Consider the following 21,584-nt stretch of genomic DNA (forward strand, 5'->3'; position numbering starts at 1 on the left):
GCCTTTCCTGTCGTTTCTCCAGCCTGTCCGAGCAGAATGGAAGCTACGGTAATTACCATGTTGATCGACGATATCCAGTGATTACCCTGCCGAATTGCGAAATTTAAAAACACCGCCAGTGACACCACGCTAACCAGCAGACACGTCCACGTCGCTAGGTCGAACGGGGTGACGAAAGTCTCCACCCCGTTGGACGGAGAGGGCGGGTTGGTAACCGTTAAGAAGTTGATGGATCTTAGATTGACGTTGAGAATGTAGTCTCGTTCCACTACTTTATTCAGGCGGGAATACAAAAAACGGCCAAAACTAAGAGTAAAGGAAAAGTAATCCTCGTCGTCTCCAGTGTCTTCAGTGATAGTCAGATTATACTTTTCCGCCATTGTTGCTACGGCGCAGAAGTCGGGGTATTTCGAGTTCCCATGCCGCCAATATACCAAACCACATGTTCCGTTTAACACACCCCATACTGAAACCGAATATTGGTGCAGGTCCATATTTTGAGCGTCCCAAGCTGCCAGGATCCCAGAGAATGAGACAATGTTGAGTTTTGAAAACGAAATGGGGTTGCAAGTTAAACACGGAATTATTAGGGGTGAGTTGATACTGTCATCGAAAAGGATGAGTTTCGCGGTACCAACTAACTTAGTGGCGCGTTTGAGGCAAACGGTATCCTGGAAAGCGCTAATGCGACCAAATATATATTCTTGTTGAAGTATTTCACTCAGGGTAAGGATGAAGTATTCACAGTTCAAATATGTTTCGGCTGCTGTATGCCATGGGGTCGGTTTTAGCCGAACAAAGATGGATTTTGGTCGTGCCGATTTTTCCGTGGGGCGATACTGATACGTTTTCAAAAATGGTGGCAAGTCTGGCATAGGAGTTTGAGAGTCCCAACGACAAATAACGATCTGACGGAGTGGGGTATACAAATTGTGGAATCTTACGGCTTGATAGTAAGACAAGTCTTCGTCTAAATCGAATAATTGGGAACATTTTGGGGTAAATATAAAGGTAAGGTCGGCATCGAGAAAGACGCCAGCCCAACTAGATGACCTGGTGGATGAAGTTCTGGTAAGTATCACTATTACGAAAAGGATAGCAGAAAGGGGCATTGTGATAATTCGGTGCGTATTAAAAAACAGTTCGATTTCCCACTAAATGCACAACTAAATTTGTAATTAATTAATTAATTTGTAATAATTTGTCCTATGTTTGCTAAAATATTTGGACGTGGATAGTTTAGCGTTAGCTAAAAGTCATCAAAAATTTTCTCGAATTGATTAGAATCTAAGTTTAAAATAATTTGCGTGTTAAACTTCCCAAAATAACAATTTTGCCCTCAGATTGGCAAATCCCGTTTTGCAAGTAATATAATTATGTAATTTTAACAAGTCTCTTCCTTCCATGTAAAAATGATGTTTTTTTCAGTTTTTGCAATAATTTTACACAATTTTAGTAAAGAATGTGAACCTGGACTATGTAGCACATTCCATAATATTGATCGTGAGACAATAGTAAGTGTTTGATTAATAGTTAAATAGAATATTACTTTTGAATTTATTTACTTGACAGACTGTCCTGCCGTAAAGACAAATATCTTGAAACTTTAATATAAAGGCTTCTCAAAGAGAAAAATTACTTTGGGTATCGATTAGTGAAAGTGCGAAGGTGGTTAAAATTTGAGAAAAATATCAATATCTTCAGCAACGCCGGGTACCGACATTAGATAATGATAGCTGTTAGTAATTTCGATTGGTTATTACGCCTGTCGTATGGTCAAGGACGTCGTTTTCGGGATTTTAAATACATATTTAGATAGTGTGCATTTATGGCTCAACATTATCCTGAAAATAACTAACATATGTTGCAATACAGATTTTGAAGTTGAGATTACCAATTAAAATCTATTATCGTTTAGGTTGAAAATTATGTATTTAAAAAAATAATCCATTAAAATTCAGCTACTTATAATAGGATACCTTGACTCTCCTATTTGTTTCTTTCAAAAAACCTGATTAATAAAGTATATCGATTCCTATTTATTTTGTCAAATTATTGTCTGTAGTCTGTCATTCATACACATATGTACGTATGCTTACAATATTAATACTAAGTATTGCAAATACGAGACAAGTGTGTTGAACACTTGACAAACCTGACAAACACTGCTCACCATTAAAAATGCCGACTCATCACTTGTCACACGCAAATAATAAATTTAACTCGAGTCGAACACGCCATATTACTCATTGGCATGCCATTTAAGAGGAATTGCAAAGTAGTGAAGTGCACAGTTGGAAGTTTATTTGGCAGATTATCCATGCCAATTTGTGTGATCGATACAAACGTTAATTTAACTGAACGAACCAGCGAGCGAGTCATCCATTCCAACATTTTTGCTGCTATCTTATCTTATCCAAAAGTAAATAAGCATGACTGCCGTGATAACGTGGCGATGTCCTGATTCATCGCGTCGTGTGTTTCACCATTTCATGTACGGGAGAGTGTGGGCAAGTTTTAGTTTGTCATTCGATTGTGCTAAATTTGGTTAAAATATTTTTAGCTTAGATTGTAGATTTGTTTGGGAAACGTAGTCATGATTTTGAGACAATTTCTTGACTGGTTTTGGAATCCGGATGTCTGGTTGCCACCAGGATTCGACTGGAAAGACATCGTTCCTACGAAGGAAGTTAAATATGCGGTGCCATACGACCTGCTTTACGCGATTCCTATCGGAATTTGTATGGTTTTTGTGAGATATTTTCTAGAGAGGTGAGATATTTTGTAAAATATTGTTTGTGAAAATGTTAATTACACAGTTGGAATTCATTTACCACACAAATCTGAGTAATTATACATACTAAATTTTGGTGTGTTAAAAAATCGATGATAAAAACTTATCAACAAATAATAGGATTCTATTTCTATTTAGCTAAATACTAAATAAATATTACACAAGTAATAAATTTCTACGATCACATATTTTTTAATTAGAAAAAACAACCTCGAAGTCAAAACTAACTTTGTTTTAGAAAATCCTTGCAAAATCTACTAAAGATTGCCAAATCTGGCAATTTAAATAGGTTGTAAATATTACATGCTCATCACCATCTTATAATGCCATAAAGGCCACACAATGTTTTGCAGTTAATATCACGCACATGAAAATTTTGATTGCAATTGCGTTTCTGTATAAAATTCTTTATTGTATCAATTAACAAAAAAATTGAAAAAGAAATTTTTTAATATGACTTACTAATTATGGATTCGCTATAAATTTTTAGAAACTTATTTCACCCACTTGGCCAACTACTCGGAATAAAGGAGCAAAAAAAGCTTCGTCAACTTCCACCGAATCCTGTGATAATTTAATTATCGATAATCGATAATCTCGTCGATAAACTGTGATAATTTAAATTCATGTATTTTGCAAAGGCAAAAAGTGGTATCTTTATTTGCTGTTCTCACTGAACTAAACTTGAAATTTTTCATGCAAGTTTTGCATAAAATTAGTTAATGCTTACACATTGGTCAATGACTAATATATTTAATATATCGTGTATGAATCCATATTAAAAAATTAATTGTTCAATCTACATCCATTAGTAGTAAAAAATGTCTTTGTCGATCTCAAGAAAAGCAATTCACTACTGATTTCATGAGTTTCGCTCTTGCAATGTAAATTTTTAATAAAAATATTCATTTGTGCGGACCCATCTTAATCAAGTATTTATTACAAACGAATAAGCATGTGATTAATAGTTTTATATTGAAGTCTAATTATCGGTAAAATATTATGTAGTAGTGACAATTTCTTAGAAAATGAATTGATTGATTTAAACTGACTGGTTGAGACAAATTATCTAGCAGTTTTACGTGTGCAACTTGTCTCGTATAGCCCCAATTTGAATTTCCCAGTTCTTCACAGTTATTCACAGTAAGGTCGGGTGGTAATTAACGGTAATTAACGTTAATTAACACTGTGAATTACCACCCGGAACCCTGATAATATTGCTAAAAACTAACATATAGTTTAGTTACACAATTATTACGGGCAAGTATCATTAGCATGCATAATTATTCAAAGGAAAAAAAATATATAAAAATTGATGGCGTGATAGGTATTAAGTCTGGTAAAAGCAAAATGCTTACGAGATCGTTTATTGTAGCTCCTTTCTCTATTAGCATACCTGTAAACTATGTTTAAGAAATGGAAAATTCGGCTATTCAGACGTCCTACGTTTTATCTCAAATTTCAACCAACACCAATTTGGCCGATACGGCTTAATCTAATCCTCAGCACAATGGGACACAGCTATAAAACAGAGCAGTTTAAAATAAGCCGACCAAACCATTTTAAAACAAAAACATATATTATTTTAGTAAAACTGAAAATGTGGCCCTATCCAATTTTTCACCTTCTCGCTACAATCATCACATTATCACCATACTCACTATGTTCAACAAGCATTTGGAGTGACGTCTTCGCCGATACCGCCCTCACCATCATCTTTACCCCGAACTGTGACAAATTATCTGATCTCGACGCAGACCTGTCTGACTTTCAGCCTGTTTGGTCTCATAATTCCTACAGTCCCCTCAGACAAATCCTTTACTGCAACAATTTATCCGGACCGATCATTATCGACGAGACCATCACTTGGAAATGGAATCCTCCCACTGACAAATCACCCAGACAAAAATCCTCCTTCGTTCGGATACACAATTCCCCACATGATATAAATATCGCAATATTTCTAAGATGTGAATACTTAATCCTCTTCGCTAACGAGGTAGCCCGACCAGAATATATCTTTGGACAAACATCTCCCCACCGTGATGCTGAATGCTTCAAACGTGCCGCTAAATTAATAGGTAGTGCGAAATTGATACTGTTCGAAGACAATTTCACAACACCCCTGCTACTGCCTTGTCTGACATGCAGTCCCACCGCTTTTTCAAAATTTAGAGATCGTCTCATTGTCCGTCATCCGTGCCGCTTGGGACGCCCAAAATAGGAACATGCACCAGTACTCTGTCCTAGTTTGGGGTTCACCAAACGCAACTTGCGGGCTGCTCTATTGGCGAAATGCCAATGTAAAAAACCAATACTTCTGTCCTATAGCAATAGTTGCGGAAAAGTATAACCTGACCATGCAGGAGGACAGCGGAGGTGGAGAGGCTCACTTTTCCTTCCAGAAGAGTTTTGGCAGTTTCTTTTCTATTCAACTGAATAAGGTGGGCACGCGAGATTACATTCTCAACGTCAATCTAAGGTCCATCAACTTCTTAACGGTTACCAACCCGCCCTCTCCGTCCAACGGGGTGGAGACTTTCGTCACTCCGTTCGACCTGGCGACGTGGATGTGTCTGTTGGTCATCACACTTTCACTCGCGGGGTTTTTGAATTTTGCAATTCGGCAGGATGATCAATGGGTATCCTCGATCAACGTGGCAATTGCTGTAGTGTCCATTCTGCTCGGACAGGTTTTAGAGACGACAGGAAAGGCGTATGCAAGCGGAAAAGTTGCTTTGGTCTTGATCACCTTCTGGCTGTTTGGGAACCTTTTTCTCACATCAAATTTGTACCAGGGCTCGATATATTCGTGTTTAGCGGTACTCGTACCACCTCAAACTCCCCGCGGAGTGGAAGACCTCCTCAACTGGGATGTGCCCATGGTAGCGATGGATACTGTGTATAGCACTCGTAGCCGGTCATATCAAACATTCCTTAAGTTCTTCATCATCCCAGAATTAATCACAAGTTATGTGAAAAATTCAAAATTTGTTAATTTCCTGACCGAATTTCAAGCCAGGGTTTTATCGCTCAACAAGGCCGAATCAGATATGATACATAAAACTGTTTCTGGAAATACGAGCCGGACGCACAAAACAATTGTGCTACTGTTTTTCGAAGATAAATTAGATGACGTCGTGAAACAAATTAAAATATTGGGAAACCGTCGTAGCGTGAAAAACAAGGGTGATTCTCCATTCAGGGTAATACGATTTCAGGTTGGGTTTGGAAGTTTGTTGGCGCCCTATTTTGGTAAAGAATGGGGGCGCATGTTCACGACAGGATTAAACCTGATTTGGAGTAAAGTGCACAGCATTTCACTATATTTTCACGCGAACCGGGGACAGTTGGAAAAACGAAAACGTTTTGTTGCCCTACAAAACTACTTATGGAATCAGAAGGACACAATGACTTTACATGAGGGAAACTCCATCTCGATAGAACTAATTCGACCTGTTTTTACAATATGTGCAGTTTCGTTTGGGCTTGCACTGATTGGGTTTGTGTTAGAAAATGGGAAGTTTATTATCCGGAGGTTCAAATCATGAGTAAATCTAGTTTACGAAGTGTATAAGGATCTGTTGGTTTACGGATTGGGAAAAGCGGGGATCCATTAGTGTTGATGGAGGAGACGCCGTTTGAAATTTTACAACCAGCTAAATACAATCCTCCATTGCGATACTTTCGCAAAGGAGGATTGTATTTCTAACCTAAAAAAATAATATGTACATAATGCTAATGCTTGTAAAAATTACTACTTAATAATGGGTAGCGTTAAAATATTTTGGTAATTTAATAAAAATTTAAATGACATCTAAATTTATATTAAGTTGTTACTTTCATAAAAATTGCATCCTAAATTAACTACGTCAGCTATATCAAATTTTAAGAAATATAAATAAATAATCGATTTTTCAATTTTAAAATTCCCTAACAAAATGCATTCCTAACTTTTAAGGAAATGAAGCCCATAATGTTTTGCATTTATTTTATTATTTCCAAAAATTTGCGTAATATGATTGAACACTAGAATCGGTTTGAAATTGCATTTAAAGTTTTTCTTATGATGGTTCCTCTTGATATATCAAAATTCTTCAATTACAATTTTTAGTTTATCCATATTAAATATAAAATCAAAATTGGAACCGAAAAGAAATAAATATATTTAGATTTATTTAATTTTTTTTATGATTCCTCAGATATGAAACACTGATGAAGTGAATATTATGCACTCTTATGCTTCTTGGTGATGGTGTATTACCACTGGATGACAAATTACCACCGAAATGGTGACAAATGACAACGTATTACCGCAAGGTAAACTGCCACCACCGCCCGGTTACGAACTATCACTACCACACGGTGACACAGTATCACCGTGTCTGTAGAGTTATGTACAGTCACTGCCCGGTGGTAATATTTTTTACAGTGTGATATGTACTTATGTATTTATGTAGGTCAATATGCATTGAGAAATTTATTGATTATTAATTGATTTATGCTACATTTATTAACTTTTATGTAAATAGCTGATAAATAACCTGTTGGTCAATGCGTCAATGGTCAATAAATTAACTTTAGAATTATTTTGCCAAAAAAATCGAGTGAAGTCCGATAGGAATTTCAACATCGAAGTAAGCTCTTCCAACCTCTTTAAAATCTTTAGCATTTAACCAAACCACGAAATCTCTTTGTTTTTCTGCCAATTCCAAATAATTAATCACGACAAGAACAATCAGTCCGTCATCCTGCTCGTTACAATTAGGTCGTGGAATGAAGCATGCTTCCCCCACAGTTTGATGAAGTTCAGCTTCCCATGTAATAACCTTCCTAGTTTTCAGGTCGAACTTTACCACTTTATGGTGATGAACGGAGGGACATAACGCTCCCGTGGCGTAAATAAAACGAAGGTTTTCTCCATAAAACTTCTTGTTCCAAACTGCCAGATCCATTTTGATTTCTGACATTATTTCCGGTTCAAGAATGACCTTTTCCCCAATCCGGACAGCTTTTCCGGTTGAATTCATCTTGACCAGATTTCTGTTTTCGGGAAACTTTCTAACGTCCTCGAATGCGCCGATGGGTGCGACGAACCGCAAGAGGCGCGGACAATCTTTGTCTTGCATCACTTTTCCAGATCGAAGTCTTGCGAGCGCTTGACCGTCACAATATTGAATGTTTAGCATGCCAAAGAGATCCACGACCATGTGACCGGCTTCTTCGTAACAGTTAAGAAAATGGGTGAAGAAAAAGGCATCTTTTGAAATGATTTCGGTCTTGACCACTTTCAGGGTTTTCTTGTTCAGGAAATCTAACAATTATAGAAACGATAATAGTTAGAAAATCCACTACGTAAGAGATTTATCTACAAATCGCTTAATTCTTTGTCTATAAACACATATTAGGTGGGATCAAGAACACAATTTTTCATGTGCATCATGACAATGAAAAATTGAAGTTCCGGCTATAATGAGCCCCACAATTCAAATCTAGCGGATGAAATCTTGCCATAGATATTTAATTGATGATAAACTGTGCACATATTAAACGCACAAAATTGGTTCTTCTTCTCGGGACACCACTCCAGCACTTCTCTCGGGCAGAAACCCTTCAGGACGGACTTGAACGCCTTGGTGAGGTTGAAGTGGGCCGGCTGATCAATCCAGACCACGTAGTTCTTCGACATTCCAAACGAGTGCACCCATGGCGCCAAAGTTTTATTTCGACATGGATGCGACGCGATGATTTTGCCTTTCTTCAACGTTTCCTTCAACGAAGATTTGCAACCTGTCGGAAACTTGATGACTTTCCATTTTGCAGTTGGCACGAGATGAAGGCCGACGTTGTAAGTATCGCCAGACTCAGGGTCGGTGAGCGGGTGGGAGGAGATGCCGTGGAGACCGAGATCTTTGACGGGCTCTTGTCCTGTCGAGTTTTGTGGAAAAGTATGATTACGTAATTTTCTTAATTAGTGATTGCAAAGGTAATTGATGTAATATGTATTACTTGAGAGGCAGTTTAACGTTTTTGGATCCAACTCGAATCTGTGGAGGAATAATTTGAAATAAGTTGTAAGCGTGGGAGGGTACACGGATTATTTAACTGGAAACCATCATAAAAGGATGATACATAAAGGGTAGTCAAGGTTAACGATCATAAGCGATTATAATCTATTCCTGATTATAATCGCCTAAAAATAATCGTATATTTTGACGATTATTTTCAAAAATAATCGATTATAATCCAAATGATCGTTAACCTTGACTACCCTTATAGTTAAAAAATAATTACAAGAAGCCGTTATCTGCATTAATTGTGGGGTTCCGACAAAGATCAGAATTACAGATGTACTTGCAATTATCTGTGACTTCCGGAAGCTGGACAAAGTTATCAAGTTTAAGGTTTATTTATCAGTTATTTATATATTTAGTATTTGATAAGTTTGATGTATTTGAGTACCCTACCACTGATGAAACTACTTTGCAGATCGCTGATTTTGAATCTGATCCAGCAGAACGGGTCGAAAACTCGTGAATAATTGGTTTCTGGGCAACTTCTGCCTTCTTGAAGGCTTCTGATTGCAAGAATTTCGACGAAAAGCCCACACTGCCAGATTTGCCACCCACCACTTCAAATTTAGTAATCATTGTGTACCCATCGACGGCATGGTTCAGCCGGAATTTGGGGTAATCCCATCTGATGGAAATAAACGCTTTATTTTAGTACGTGAGTCAAAGAATATCTAATTAATAAATTTCCAGGGAAACTTACTTGGCTGGACAACTTCGTAAAAGAAGACCGCTCGCCCATACTGGAATTTCTCCAATTATTTGAGCAAATTCTGGGTTTCTGGTTTCCCGGAAGGATTTGAAAACTTTTACTTTAACGTCCTTCGTGGCCATGGTAGCGATGTCTCCAGCACGTCTGCAAGAAATATTTTTCTGGACATCAAAGTCAAAATACATCAAAGAGTAGCTGATGGATTTTAAAGCATTTAATTGCTTCCGTATTTCCAAATAGAAGAATAAAGAAGTTTAATGGACAAGTAAATCAGTAACCAATTTAAGCACATTTACGCATACTGCAAGTCAATAAATATTTTATTGAACTTGAACTTCAAAATTTATCAGTTTTATATTATGTAGTCTATGTTACATAGACACATGTTTAGACATGATCTGATTTAATTTATATCATTTACGTTATTATCCAGGAAGACGTTACTGACAAATTAATATCCACCAATGAAATAAATATGTATGGTTGAAAGAAGGAAAACTGGAAATATTATATTATTATGATCAGCAATAAAGAATAAAAATTTAAATAGCATTTAATATGTTTGCTGTATTGTAAATTTTGCTCAATTAATTCAACAACCAAACTGAATGAAGTGCTACATATAGGAAATTTTCAGTCAAAGTAATAAAAAACTTGCCAATCTCCACCAGATCTTGCCAAATCATTAAATCATTTTCCGTCATTACCAAATAATTTATCACCACTTGCGCAATATTCAGTCAACTGGCTCCGTAGAATTCTGTCTGGGTAGAAAAATTGGTTCGCCCATATTTTAATGTAGCCAAGTGTCACAAGTTGTGTGCTATCTTATTTTCATATCTAATATCACAATGTTACGATTATTTTGATTATCATACTGTGGATACTCATCTCCTGTTTACAATTTTTTTTAAATCTACTTTCCCCAGAATAAGTTTTTCACATTGATTGCTGCATTAATTAAGAATTAAAATCACCTTAAACATACATAGCTTTACATATATATTTTTGCCGGAGTTAATACATAGTACAATTTCGGTACCCGTTGTATAATTCAGAATTATACAACGGGTTCGGCGTCAAATTTACCAACAGCCGCTTTGATTACAATGAATACCCTGTTGGTAGAAATATTTAATTAAATATGTATGTGATGTTTACCATTCCTACATAAAAGCAAACAAGTCCTTCCAATTATCTAATCAATAATAACCTCACAATATTTCTCGCACAAAACACCAAGATAACCAATGGTGTGGAAATTGACATAAAATTATTTCCAAATCTGATTTTCATTGGGCTTAATGATTTACTAAATTTCATAATCACCTTCAAATTTCGTGATCTATTTTCCAAACCACATTTAGACACATCTACGTTTCGTAGCTTTCTAATTACTTGTATTGATCCCTTATTCACGAACCCGGTCATTGTTCCGATCCCAAAAACTGCACCTATCGCAAAAATTGCACAAAGTGGAAACAATAGATTTCCCACGTGGTCAAGTAATTTCTCACGAATGGAAATTGCTAAATACGTCCCGAGTAGAATGCTGTGTACACAAATTAGGAGAATTGAAGGCAGTATGGAATCCTTGAAACATGTGTTGATTTGCGCCGTCAATATTTGAATTTTCTTGTATGTTAATAATTCTTCTCGTAGCAAACCTGGCGATTCCTTAAACCTTGTCTTAAATCAAAATTAAAATTATTCCTGAGATTGTATTTCGTACTTTCAATCTACAATTATCAATTATATCAACAGTTTAAATTATGCATGTACTTATTACTTATGTACATATTTGCAAAGATCTGCATTGGCGAAAACTATTTAATAAAATAAAGACGAAGAAGAAAAAAGAAGAAAAAAATAAAGATTTAAAATTTTTACCTTTTCAATCGAACAAGATTTAACGTCACTTTGAGTATGGCAATCATGAAGATATCAAACAAAAAATAACAAAAGGTGAAACATAACGCAAAGCTTATCCAAGTTTGTGATAAGATTCCAATAGCTGAAATGATGTAATAAGGTGTGGAAAAGGAACTCCAAATCGGTAGCAGAATACTTGTGATCAGTTGGAGGTCTTCCCGGTACCAGGCTATCAGGGAAGACGAACATGAGAGGGACATCGCTGCTAGATTAGAAATTCTGGAGCAGTGTTTCTTCAGAAACTTGTAGTACCTGATCCAGCTTGGTGAAGAGCCTTAAAAATATTAAATGCGATTTAGATAATTCACGTATTTACCGGGGACACTAAGGTGCGAATGCGATCAAGGCTATTATGACAAATTATTACAGCTTGGTAACACGTCATATTGCCAATTGGTAGAAATTTTTGCCTCTAATAATTTCTGTTACCATGCGGTAATAAGTTTATCTACCAAATATCAAGAGCTTGATATTTGATAATAGAGGAAATATATTGTGATGTACCAGCTCTGGTAAATCACAATATATTTCCTCTATTATAACAATATTTTTACTATATGTTCCATGTTATGTGTTGCAAGCTTACCCAATAGTTGAACAGCTTTTTCTTTTTCATGAAGAATCTTTTCCATATTCAACAAGATAACGAAGTCCACCACAACATTACTACTCACAAGCAGTGAGAAGAATCCGTACAGAAACGTACAAAATCCACCCACGAAAAATAGAAGACTCACAGTTTCCAGTAATGGTAGTTGAATCGTCACAATTTTGTAGACTCCATTCAAAGCTAAAATACAGGTAAGAAAGACAAACAGGATGTTTCTAAATCGAGAAAATCCATCAAATGGATATGAATAACATCGGTTTCGAAGGGAATCATATCTAATCTGATTAAGTCCCAAAGATGGGACATAAAAATGAATAATTTTTGTATATTGGAACAAGAAAGCCACCATTTTTCGACAATAGTTATTTAGCTTTCTGTATGGACAAAGCTTTTTATGCATAAGTGGGAATTTCTAAACTAATCTTGGAATTTCAAGTCCACTGAGCCGACATGGCATGGATGGTAATAAATACTCTATTTACTTATGTGTATTTCTATCATAACTTGGTTTGGTTTTAAATTTCTTGTTAATTTTGTCACGACAATTATTTATTCATTAAACAATCCTAGTACGGTATTGGTAATACAGTATACGTAATAGGTTGTAAGAATTATTCAATACAGGATATGAACATATCAGAACAGATATTACATAACAACGAGTACTATTATGAAACATATAACTTAATATTTCTTATATGTTGACAAATTTAATCTTGTATCCCTACATAATTCTCTCTACATATATATTTTCTACATATATATTTGCCAAAGTAATGTACAGAGAGCATTCTTGGAACTAATGTAACCAAAAACAACAATTTCAGACTTAATTAAATAGCCAGGCAAATGTTAACGTGCACAATTACAATTAGGCCATGCCATGGGTTATATTATTTGATCAAATGAAATATTTAAACGGCCTATATTGAAAGGTCAAAGAATTATTTAATTAATACATATACCACAAAGTAATCAAATTCGGTAAATCCATACCACATTACGAAGTACACATTTACAACTGAATTCAAACGAACAACTCAAAAACATAATTTATTAATTTCATGCATTTAACATAAATTTCACTTTACAACTTCTTCACAAATTATTTACCAATGCTGATTAAAAAATTGTGTGATCTGCACCCTCAAATCTTCCTTATCCTCGTCCGACCAATTCCACCCGTGCCCGCCTTGGTACAACGTAAATTTATTAGGAATCCCAAACAGGTCCAACTTCTCCCGCAACATCGGCATCTGCGTGGACGGCACTTGAAGATCAAGATTTCCGTAAAAACCGATAGTTTTTGGAGAATTCTCGTCCACGTAGATGATTGGGCTCGTAACGTTGTAAAGTTCGGGGCATTCGGCATACAAACATGGACCTACTAAATTGTAGAACAGTCCGTTGTAGAGGGGATTCGCGACGTAGGAAGGGTCAGTCAGGTCGACCGGTCCGACGTGAGAAACGATGACCTTGACGTCGTTGGTGATATCCCGGGAGAATGAGTAGAGCATTGACAGGTGAGCCCCGGCACTGGTCCCGAACAGGGCAAAGGTCACATCGTCCGTGAATGTGCCGCGGAGATAGGTCAAGGCTAGGTCAAGGTCGTCGACCTGTTTAGGGAAGCCGGGATCTTCGTGCGTGCCTTGATATTCGACATTAAATAATATTTTTGATTACATCACATTTCGGCGCCAAGTTTTAAATTCGATATTAATTGCTGACATGAATAATGGACATAAATTTGAATTTCCTGACCTAGTCTGTAGTTCATGTTTGCGATACAATATTCTGGAAAGTCTCGTTCGAGGAAAGGAACAAATTCCAGCATGTCTTCCTTTTGTCCAGAAAACCAGGCACCACCGTGAATCAGCACTACCACTTTTGACACTCGAGTAGTGTTCCCAGAGGGCAGATAGATGTCCATGATTTGTTCTGGGTGGGTGCCATAAGGGACGTCAGGAATTAGAATGTGTTGGCCTAGACAGTTAAGTAATTATGTTCAGATAATTAAGTAATTATACACAAATTTAGTGCAAAAGGTTGTTTCAGATTCTTAAATAACCTTTCAGAAATTCAGAATAACTGAATACTTACCACGCACGTGCAGAAGCATACAAAACAGAAAATACAGTTGCATTTTAAGAAATTTAGACATTTTTGAATATTTTTGATGTATGTATCTTTTTCAAAAAGATTCTGTAATTTTAAATATTAATAATTTGCTTGACCTTAAACGGTGTCTCGCAGCAAGTGACTGCAATAATCGTTTAATCTGGCATAGTACGGATGGGTTGCGTGAATGATTTACGTCACTCTTATCACGTTGATAATATTACCAAATTTTGATAAGTGTATCATTAATTGACCATTGTCTAATTATTTTATGATTAAATTGTGTGGCACAAAGCTTAATTGATTTAACGTGGACAAATTGAAATACAGTCAAAGAAAATGAACAACAAAATAGTGACGATTTTCATAAATGCATGTATCTACGTATCGCCAGTCAAATAATAGATGAGAGGATTTATGTACTTTATTTTCTTAATTTTCTTAGCAATTTGTACCATCAAACCCTAGAGCGTATGTACACACGTGCTCGTACATATACTCATTTCGGAATTTTAGCACCGTTACCGTTAGCTCTTTTGAGAATTATCAATACATCAATGCACTTAGGATTACCTCCATTCAAGGTTGAAGACAATATCGACTAACTGTTTTTAAAATTGTACGAAACATGTTTTTAGTCATGTCCATACCCACAGTTCACACATACATATATATGTAATATTCTTATATATAAATATAAGGTTAGGTTTTTGTGTAAGGTTAAAAATTCCGATGTTCGACTCCTTAGCAGTTAATATTTTAATAATTCTGGATTGCCAAACAATATATGAACCCTGCGAATACATTGCTTTCCTTTATATAAACAGATGGGCGTTGACCACCTCTCAAAAGAAACAATAAGTTTGCGTTGTTGATTTTCTACTTATCTATTTACATCGAATTGGAGCAGAATGAAAGACAAAGTGTTTTACTGTTAATCAAATGAACAAACTACATAATACAATTTTTTTACTTTCACTATAGCCATACTAACAACATAAAATTCCAAACATTTCAATTTTATCTCTTTTCTCAGCACCACATTTAAATTCGGTATGAAGAGTTCGCTGAATTTTTGTCTGCAATTTGTCCTGATTTACAGGGTTACGGGTGTGGCTTTGAATATAAATTCGATACTGCAGCCGTTGGAAAACTGTTTGGTAATCCTGCTCCATTTCCCAGAAAATAGCTCGACTGAACTAAATAACATCAATTTTGTTCCCGGAGTGCCTACAATCCAATCAGTTGTCTCGATAAGGCGTGACCCGTACGAATGGTCAAAAAATATTACCCATTCTATGACCTATTTCACACCAAACGCAACGTTATATTTGCCATTTGCGAAAATCTACCCACCTTTTATTTGCGCAGTTTCACTCTACTTGTTTCCATCTGTCCGGAAACAAATTGGTGGTTTGAACGTCCCCCTCTTGACCGATTGGTATCTCACATCTCCCCCACCTCTATGGCGATTCAAACGATTGCATACAGACGCAATTTCGCCATACCTAAATTTGGAGAATATATTTCGTATCCTGGTTACAAATTCTGAATCTACATTGGCCTGGGACAATTGGGCAGTTCCAATATTTCAATGGAACCGGGGGAACAGTGTCCATCCCAGCCAGATGTTTATCATAGAAGTTAGTCGAAATCCTGCGAAATTTGAAGATTTGAAAATTTATCTGGTTTGTGAAATGTGCACCCCTTGTTATATGGAATACTTTGAATATTATGGGGAGCTAAATCTTGCCCTAATAAGACAAGCCTTCAAAATATTGCAAAAAACGCCCCTACAAAATCGACCTTGGCGATTTCAACACACTGTTTTGAACATTAACCAAGTGGCAAAATATAACGGGCAACGTAGCCAATATTTTGGCAATATTACTAAAAACGATAAATCAATACCACTCCTTGTTGAATTTATTCTAATCCGTTTGACATTCCCAAACATTACGATAACCGGATTGGAAATCGATTGCGAAAATGAGGTGCAACCCCGCCCAAAGAATTCAAATTTTGCCAAGACCCACTCTCAACTCGTCTTTCTTCCAGAAATTGATCCAAAGATTGATCCACGTTCAAACATCCCGCTCGTTCTCATGGGGATGTTCAGCTTTCCATACTTTTCCTTGAAGATCGAAGGCTTAGAGTTCGTTACGTGTTATCCCATCCAGAATTCGAAACCGTGGGAAGATTCGTTTTCCGCCCTATTTGGTTCTTTAGATTGGATCAGCTGGTTTCTCATTTCCGTTTCAGCTGTTTCTATTTCCGCTGTTATGGCGGCCAGTCACAAAATTATTACGTCGATGAAAAGTACGTGCAAAGATCATCGACAGTTTTTTCTCCTTACCCTGTTCCACCTCGGTTACGCCACATTGCTAGAACAGAGCAATCCTTACGCAAAAAACGAGAAGGCGTCGACTTCCGGGGCAAACAGAGACACCTATAAATTTACCTACATTCTATGCACAATTTGGATCTTAACCGCGATCGTGCTGACACACTCTTACCGTAGCGAGTACGTCAAAAGTTTCACGATTCGACCAAATCCTCCAAAATTTACGGATTTCGCCCAACTTTATTCGCGAAATTTTACAATTTACTCTGGCGCCTATGACGTCACTCTCTTCAAGTATTTGTCAAATATAGAACACTTCTTCGACTGTAGTGTTTCTGCAATTCTGCCCAAAGTGTTTTACTCCATCTTCTACGACCAGAATTTATATCCAGGAAGTTCTCAGAGCGATATTTACAATCCGAACGCAGATTCAGAAAAGCTGAAACGACTAGGAGAAGTTGCCAGGTTTCCGAAAAACTATGGGAACATATTAAACGGAAATGATACATTTGCAAGGACGGTAGATAATTGCGAAATTCGCACAGCTTTCGCCGGCTGGTCGGACGACGTGGAAGAAATTTATCACGAATTGAAAGTCCTTCGAAAAGACAGCACCGTCAGTAGGAGTGTGCACCCCTTGACGCCGATCCAGAAGGGGTGGGCGGTCCATAATGTTCCGGATGCGTCCATTTTGGACCGATTGGGGTCCTTGATAACGTCCGGATTGGGGGCGAAATGGAGCAGAGAAGTGAAAAATGCACGGGTCAGAATTTCTAAGAATTTATCGAGAAAAGCGGAAAATGCCAAACAACCCTGGAGAAAGTTGGACTTGCGGAATAATTTTGTGGGAATATTTTTTGTCTGGATATTTGCTAGTGTTGTTTCTCTCGTGGTCATTTTTTGTGAAGTTGTGACGAAAAGAAAGGTAAAATTACAGGTATGTATTCATAAAGTGGTGTAAAGTATTAAAATGCAGGAGAAAATTAAATATGTAAGTAGACATTACTCCTTAATCCATATCACGAGAAGTGAACATTATCATGTGAGTAATTAAGCACGAAATAATTATTTTGTGCATAGTTATAAGGTTTTTCATGCGATTTTGCAAATGCATGAAACATCAACAAAGTAAGAAACGGTTGCGAAATTGAGATTCCGTCTCAAATAGGACAACTCACATTTTTCTGCGAAACTTGTGGTCATCGCGTTAAAAAATTAACACATGTTCCGTCCAGCTCTAATGGCAATTAGGAAAATAGTTAAATTGCAGCTTATTTTGTAATTCCTGTGAAATAAATTATTGAAAAAATCAATTCGTAAAACTGTTAAATACGTTCGGCTATAGGATTGGATAATAGGTGTAAGGATTTGGAGTTGGAAGTAAGTCTGTGTTAAATTTTGCATTTTATTCCCAATTTATGATAAATTTGTAAAATCCACAAAATTTGGCATGCTAATTTTTTTAAATAATGTGATCATAGTAGTTCCGTACATGTATTTGAAACAAATTTCAAATTTCTCCAACATTTCTACTTTTAGATAAAAATCTCCAATTATGAATATAAAATTAATTTTTGTGTACTTTACATTTTCTTAAATAGATGGAAGACAACGAAGATTACGATGATGACGATTAATCCCATCATCATCAAGGAAGAACCACTCGACGATATCGACGACGACGCTGGACTTGACGACAATTTCCCAAATGTGGTAATTTCTCACGTCAAATCTGACTTCGATGGTCCCCCCACTTGCCAAATTTGCCACAAAGTGTTCGCCACCCCTCATTCGCTACGCCTCTATCGGACCAGGACTCATAATTCTGCCCCCGTCTCCACCCCCTGCAAAATTTGCGGAAAACCTGAATTCGTTTCTGAAGGTAGGAAACGACACCACGAAACCACCCACCTCGGTCGGGCCGAACTAATCGAGAAGGGGATAACCCACTACGTCTGCTGTTTCTGCGAGGACGTCTTCCTCCACAGATTATCTTTGGAGGCGCACAGCCATAAGCACACCCGGGTAAATAAATCTGTCATAAATTTCTTCCAAAATTATACAAATTTCAAAAAAAATCTAAAACTAAAACTTTTCAAATTTACTCTCTTTGCTTCCAGCTCCGCCCCTATTTCTGCCCCACCTGCCCGAAATCTTACACTGATCCCACCAGCCTCAAAGTCCACCTCTTAAAAGCCCACACCTCCTCCCTCTCCCACATCCGGTCGAGCTGGAAGTACCCCTGTCCCATCTGCCACACCAAGTTCCGCGCCCCCTCCGACCTCGCCATCCACCTCCCCCGCCACTCCTCCGCGAAAACGTTCCTCTGCCACAGTTGCGACAAGGCGTTCAAATTCCGCCCCGAACTCGGCGCCCACCTCAAACTGCACGACGACGTGTGCCCCTACGCCTGTCACTTGTGCGACCACCGCTCCACTTCCGGTTGGAAGCTGAAGCAGCACTTGTTGTCCCACTCGACGGAACGCACCGTCAAGTGTGACCTCTGCTCGGCGGCGTTCAAACAGGCGAGCACGCTCCGAAAGCATGTCAAAGCGAACCACGACGCCACCACGGACCGGAAGCCAATCGTGTGTCCCACCTGCGGCAAATGCTTCACGACAAAAGATGGCCTGCAGAAGCACGCGATTCTCCACAATCTGGACGAGTCGCCCTTCTCGTGCGCCACGTGCGGCAAGAAGCTCGCCGACCAGAAGAGACTGACCAGCCATGAGGCGACCCACCTCGGTCAGCGCGACTGCTTCCCCTGCGCATGGCCGGGATGTGGGAGGACGTACACGGAGAAAGCGAACTTGAAGCGGCACATGCGGGCGGTTCACGAGGAGGTGAAGCGGACTTGTCCAGTGGCGGGGTGTGGGAGGCAGTTTACTAATTGGAACGGGGTGAAGTATCACAAACTGGTGGAGCATGGGGTGGGGGCTGGGAAACCGTGTGGGGTTGCGGGGTGTGAGAGGTCGTTCCCGACGATGGGGGCGTTGAAGGGCACAGGACGGCGGTGCATGGACTGGCGGATTTGGAGCGGTGTCCGATCAAGAAGTGTTTCTCCAGGTTGGCGACGACGGCTGGGATGGTGGCGCATGTGAAGGGGAAGCATGGCGTGGACGTGGTGTACGATGAGGCGAGCAAGACGTGGGTGGAGGGAAAGGAGGGATAAGGAGAGGAAATGAGATATGTACTTATCATGGGGTGTTTCGGGTAAAGATTATTAAAAAATGGTGATAGTTTTGGTACATAAAAAGTAATTATATGTATATTTAGACTGATTCCTTAATTAATAATTAAATTAAGTATGATTTTTACTACCCGACCAAGAGTAATAAAATAATTTATATACTTAATAAATTTTTAATCACTAAATAAAACTTTTATTTTATAAAAATAATAAGTAGTCAAAAAGTAAAAAAATTTCGTCACTCTTATAGCGTCACATCACTGGGAACGTCTGTGCCGAGAACACATCCGTTTTTCGGCAAATTCCTTAATCTTCGCCTCTAGCACGGTTTCCCAAACGTCAGTGTCTGGCACGGCCCAAGTGTTCTTCTGCATTAACAAATATCAATTGTTAAAAACATATTATTACTTTAAATGATTAATTAAAAGTTACGTAAACAACTTACAGCAAACCCACGAAATTCAACCCAGTCAAATTTATTACACGGCATAAATGGATCCTTGATCAGCACGACCATCCCAAAATTCATGCGAGAATGCGAACGATGGAAAACTGCTGTTTTCCGCCCTATTTAAATAAATGACGACACTTCAATTAAATAGATAAATTAGTACTCCCCAACCTTATCTTAATATTTAGTTACCAGTCCACTCCAACATTCCGCTAACGACAGCCTCCACAATGTCGGCATCCTCCGCAAAGTTGACGACGACGTGACCCCGTTCCAATTTCCAGTCGGCCAACACGTCCAGCAAATTCTTCAAGTGCGTCTTCTTGTCCCTCGATCCCGACCACAGGTCAGAATTCGTCTCCAGTTCCAGATTAAGCTTCTTCACACACGGAAACAATTCCATCAGTCTCTGGAAATCTTTAATCTCCAAAGTTTCCAAAAAGCGAGAAAATTGAGGTCCACTTCGAGCACCATTTCCTCCACAATTTCCTTGATAGGGGAAACAAAAGAGGAGAAGTTTTCGGTCAGAGCGGCGTCGACGAGGTGATCCGACCCAGCACAGCGACATCTTGCCGTAACTTTGACCCTTTTTGCTAGAGCGGTGTCGAATTCGGGCGGATCGGAGATTTGACAACAAGGCCAGGTCTTTTTCAAATTGAGATACCCTTTCTTCCCCAGGGCGACGAGGCCACTGTGATCATTCCAAAAGTTGCAAACGAGGCGAACCGACTTAAGGTCAGAGAGGTGTAAGGAGGAAAATATTGATTGCAGGACCTGGAAAAGAGATGGAGGAATTTTGAGATACAATTTTTAATGGAATTAATTAACTAAATACTAAAGTATAAAAGCTACCAACGGATTGAAAAGCGCTGTCAGCATCGGGTCGTCATCGAGATTACATTCTTCCATCGTTTCATTATTATTGGAGATAATGTTCCCTAAAATTAAAAGTTTTCAATTAATTTGGAAATAATTGTAAATACAAACTTCTGCTAGTTGTTATAAAATAAATTATTTTACATTATCGACATACCTGTCTTCGGCGATCTTTCATCTTCACAAGCTAACTGCAATCTTAGTGGGGACATTTTATTTATCAACAATTATTAAAATTCGTAAACAAAAATCAGCAAATCCAACTCTGTTGCGAAATAAACGTTGAGTGATTATAATTTAGTGTTGGCTGTGCCACGGGGCAAGAGCGGATTTTCCAGTGCAAAATGTCACATTGCTAAAAATTTATATTAAGGATTTAAAAATCTGATGGGTTTTTAATTGCAAAAATATCGGACTTAACTATAGCTCAAAATTTATGAAATGTGAATTTGTACGATATGAAAATATAGGATCAACAAGGACTTA

The 21,584-nt window shown here is 37.9% G+C and overlaps 5 protein-coding genes across 5 annotated transcripts; 2 read left to right on the forward strand and 3 right to left on the reverse strand.

The window, feature by feature from the left end:
- The first annotated feature begins 2,480 nt into the window (after positions 1 to 2,480).
- Positions 2,481 to 6,961, forward strand: LOC110850132. The gene is made up of 2 exons (XM_035852394.1): positions 2,481 to 2,772; positions 3,285 to 6,961. Exon 2 carries the CDS (start codon positions 5,023 to 5,025, stop codon positions 6,343 to 6,345), a length of 1,323 nt encoding a protein of 440 aa, XP_035708287.1. The 5' UTR covers positions 2,481 to 2,772; positions 3,285 to 5,022; the 3' UTR covers positions 6,346 to 6,961.
- A 6-nt stretch (positions 6,962 to 6,967) lies between these two features.
- On the reverse strand, positions 6,968 to 9,699 carry LOC118435921 (beta,beta-carotene 15,15'-dioxygenase-like). The gene is made up of 5 exons (XM_035852451.1): positions 9,569 to 9,699; positions 9,262 to 9,493; positions 9,089 to 9,174; positions 8,273 to 8,760; positions 6,968 to 8,108 (listed from the first exon to the last, which is right to left on the reverse strand). Exons 1-5 carry the CDS (start codon positions 9,697 to 9,699, stop codon positions 7,381 to 7,383), a joined length of 1,665 nt encoding a protein of 554 aa, XP_035708344.1. The 3' UTR covers positions 6,968 to 7,380.
- Positions 9,700 to 12,673: 2,974 nt separating this feature from the next.
- LOC118435740 (probable isoprenylcysteine alpha-carbonyl methylesterase ICMEL2) lies at positions 12,674 to 14,358 on the reverse strand. The gene is made up of 3 exons (XM_035852144.1): positions 14,220 to 14,358; positions 13,881 to 14,102; positions 12,674 to 13,767 (listed from the first exon to the last, which is right to left on the reverse strand). Exons 1-3 carry the CDS (start codon positions 14,278 to 14,280, stop codon positions 13,229 to 13,231), a joined length of 822 nt encoding a protein of 273 aa, XP_035708037.1. The 5' UTR covers positions 14,281 to 14,358; the 3' UTR covers positions 12,674 to 13,228.
- A 3,437-nt stretch (positions 14,359 to 17,795) lies between these two features.
- Positions 17,796 to 19,902, forward strand: LOC118435970 (oocyte zinc finger protein XlCOF6-like). Its single transcript, XM_035852546.1, has 3 exons — positions 17,796 to 17,961; positions 18,183 to 18,606; positions 18,702 to 19,902. The coding sequence occupies exons 2-3, from the start codon at positions 18,205 to 18,207 to the stop codon at positions 19,680 to 19,682; spliced, it is 1,383 nt and encodes a 460-aa protein (XP_035708439.1). The 5' UTR covers positions 17,796 to 17,961; positions 18,183 to 18,204; the 3' UTR covers positions 19,683 to 19,902.
- Positions 19,903 to 20,028: 126 nt separating this feature from the next.
- Positions 20,029 to 21,435, reverse strand: LOC118435922. Its single transcript, XM_035852452.1, has 3 exons — positions 20,415 to 21,435; positions 20,217 to 20,338; positions 20,029 to 20,139 (listed from the first exon to the last, which is right to left on the reverse strand). Exons 1-3 carry the CDS (start codon positions 20,788 to 20,790, stop codon positions 20,029 to 20,031), a joined length of 609 nt encoding a protein of 202 aa, XP_035708345.1. The 5' UTR covers positions 20,791 to 21,435.
- Positions 21,436 to 21,584: the final 149 nt, after the last annotated feature.

This window comes from Folsomia candida, unplaced genomic scaffold (assembly GCF_002217175.1).
Source record: "Folsomia candida strain VU population unplaced genomic scaffold, ASM221717v1 Fcan01_Sc005, whole genome shotgun sequence".
In the NCBI taxonomy this organism is placed as follows: Eukaryota; Metazoa; Arthropoda; class Collembola; order Entomobryomorpha; family Isotomidae; genus Folsomia; species Folsomia candida.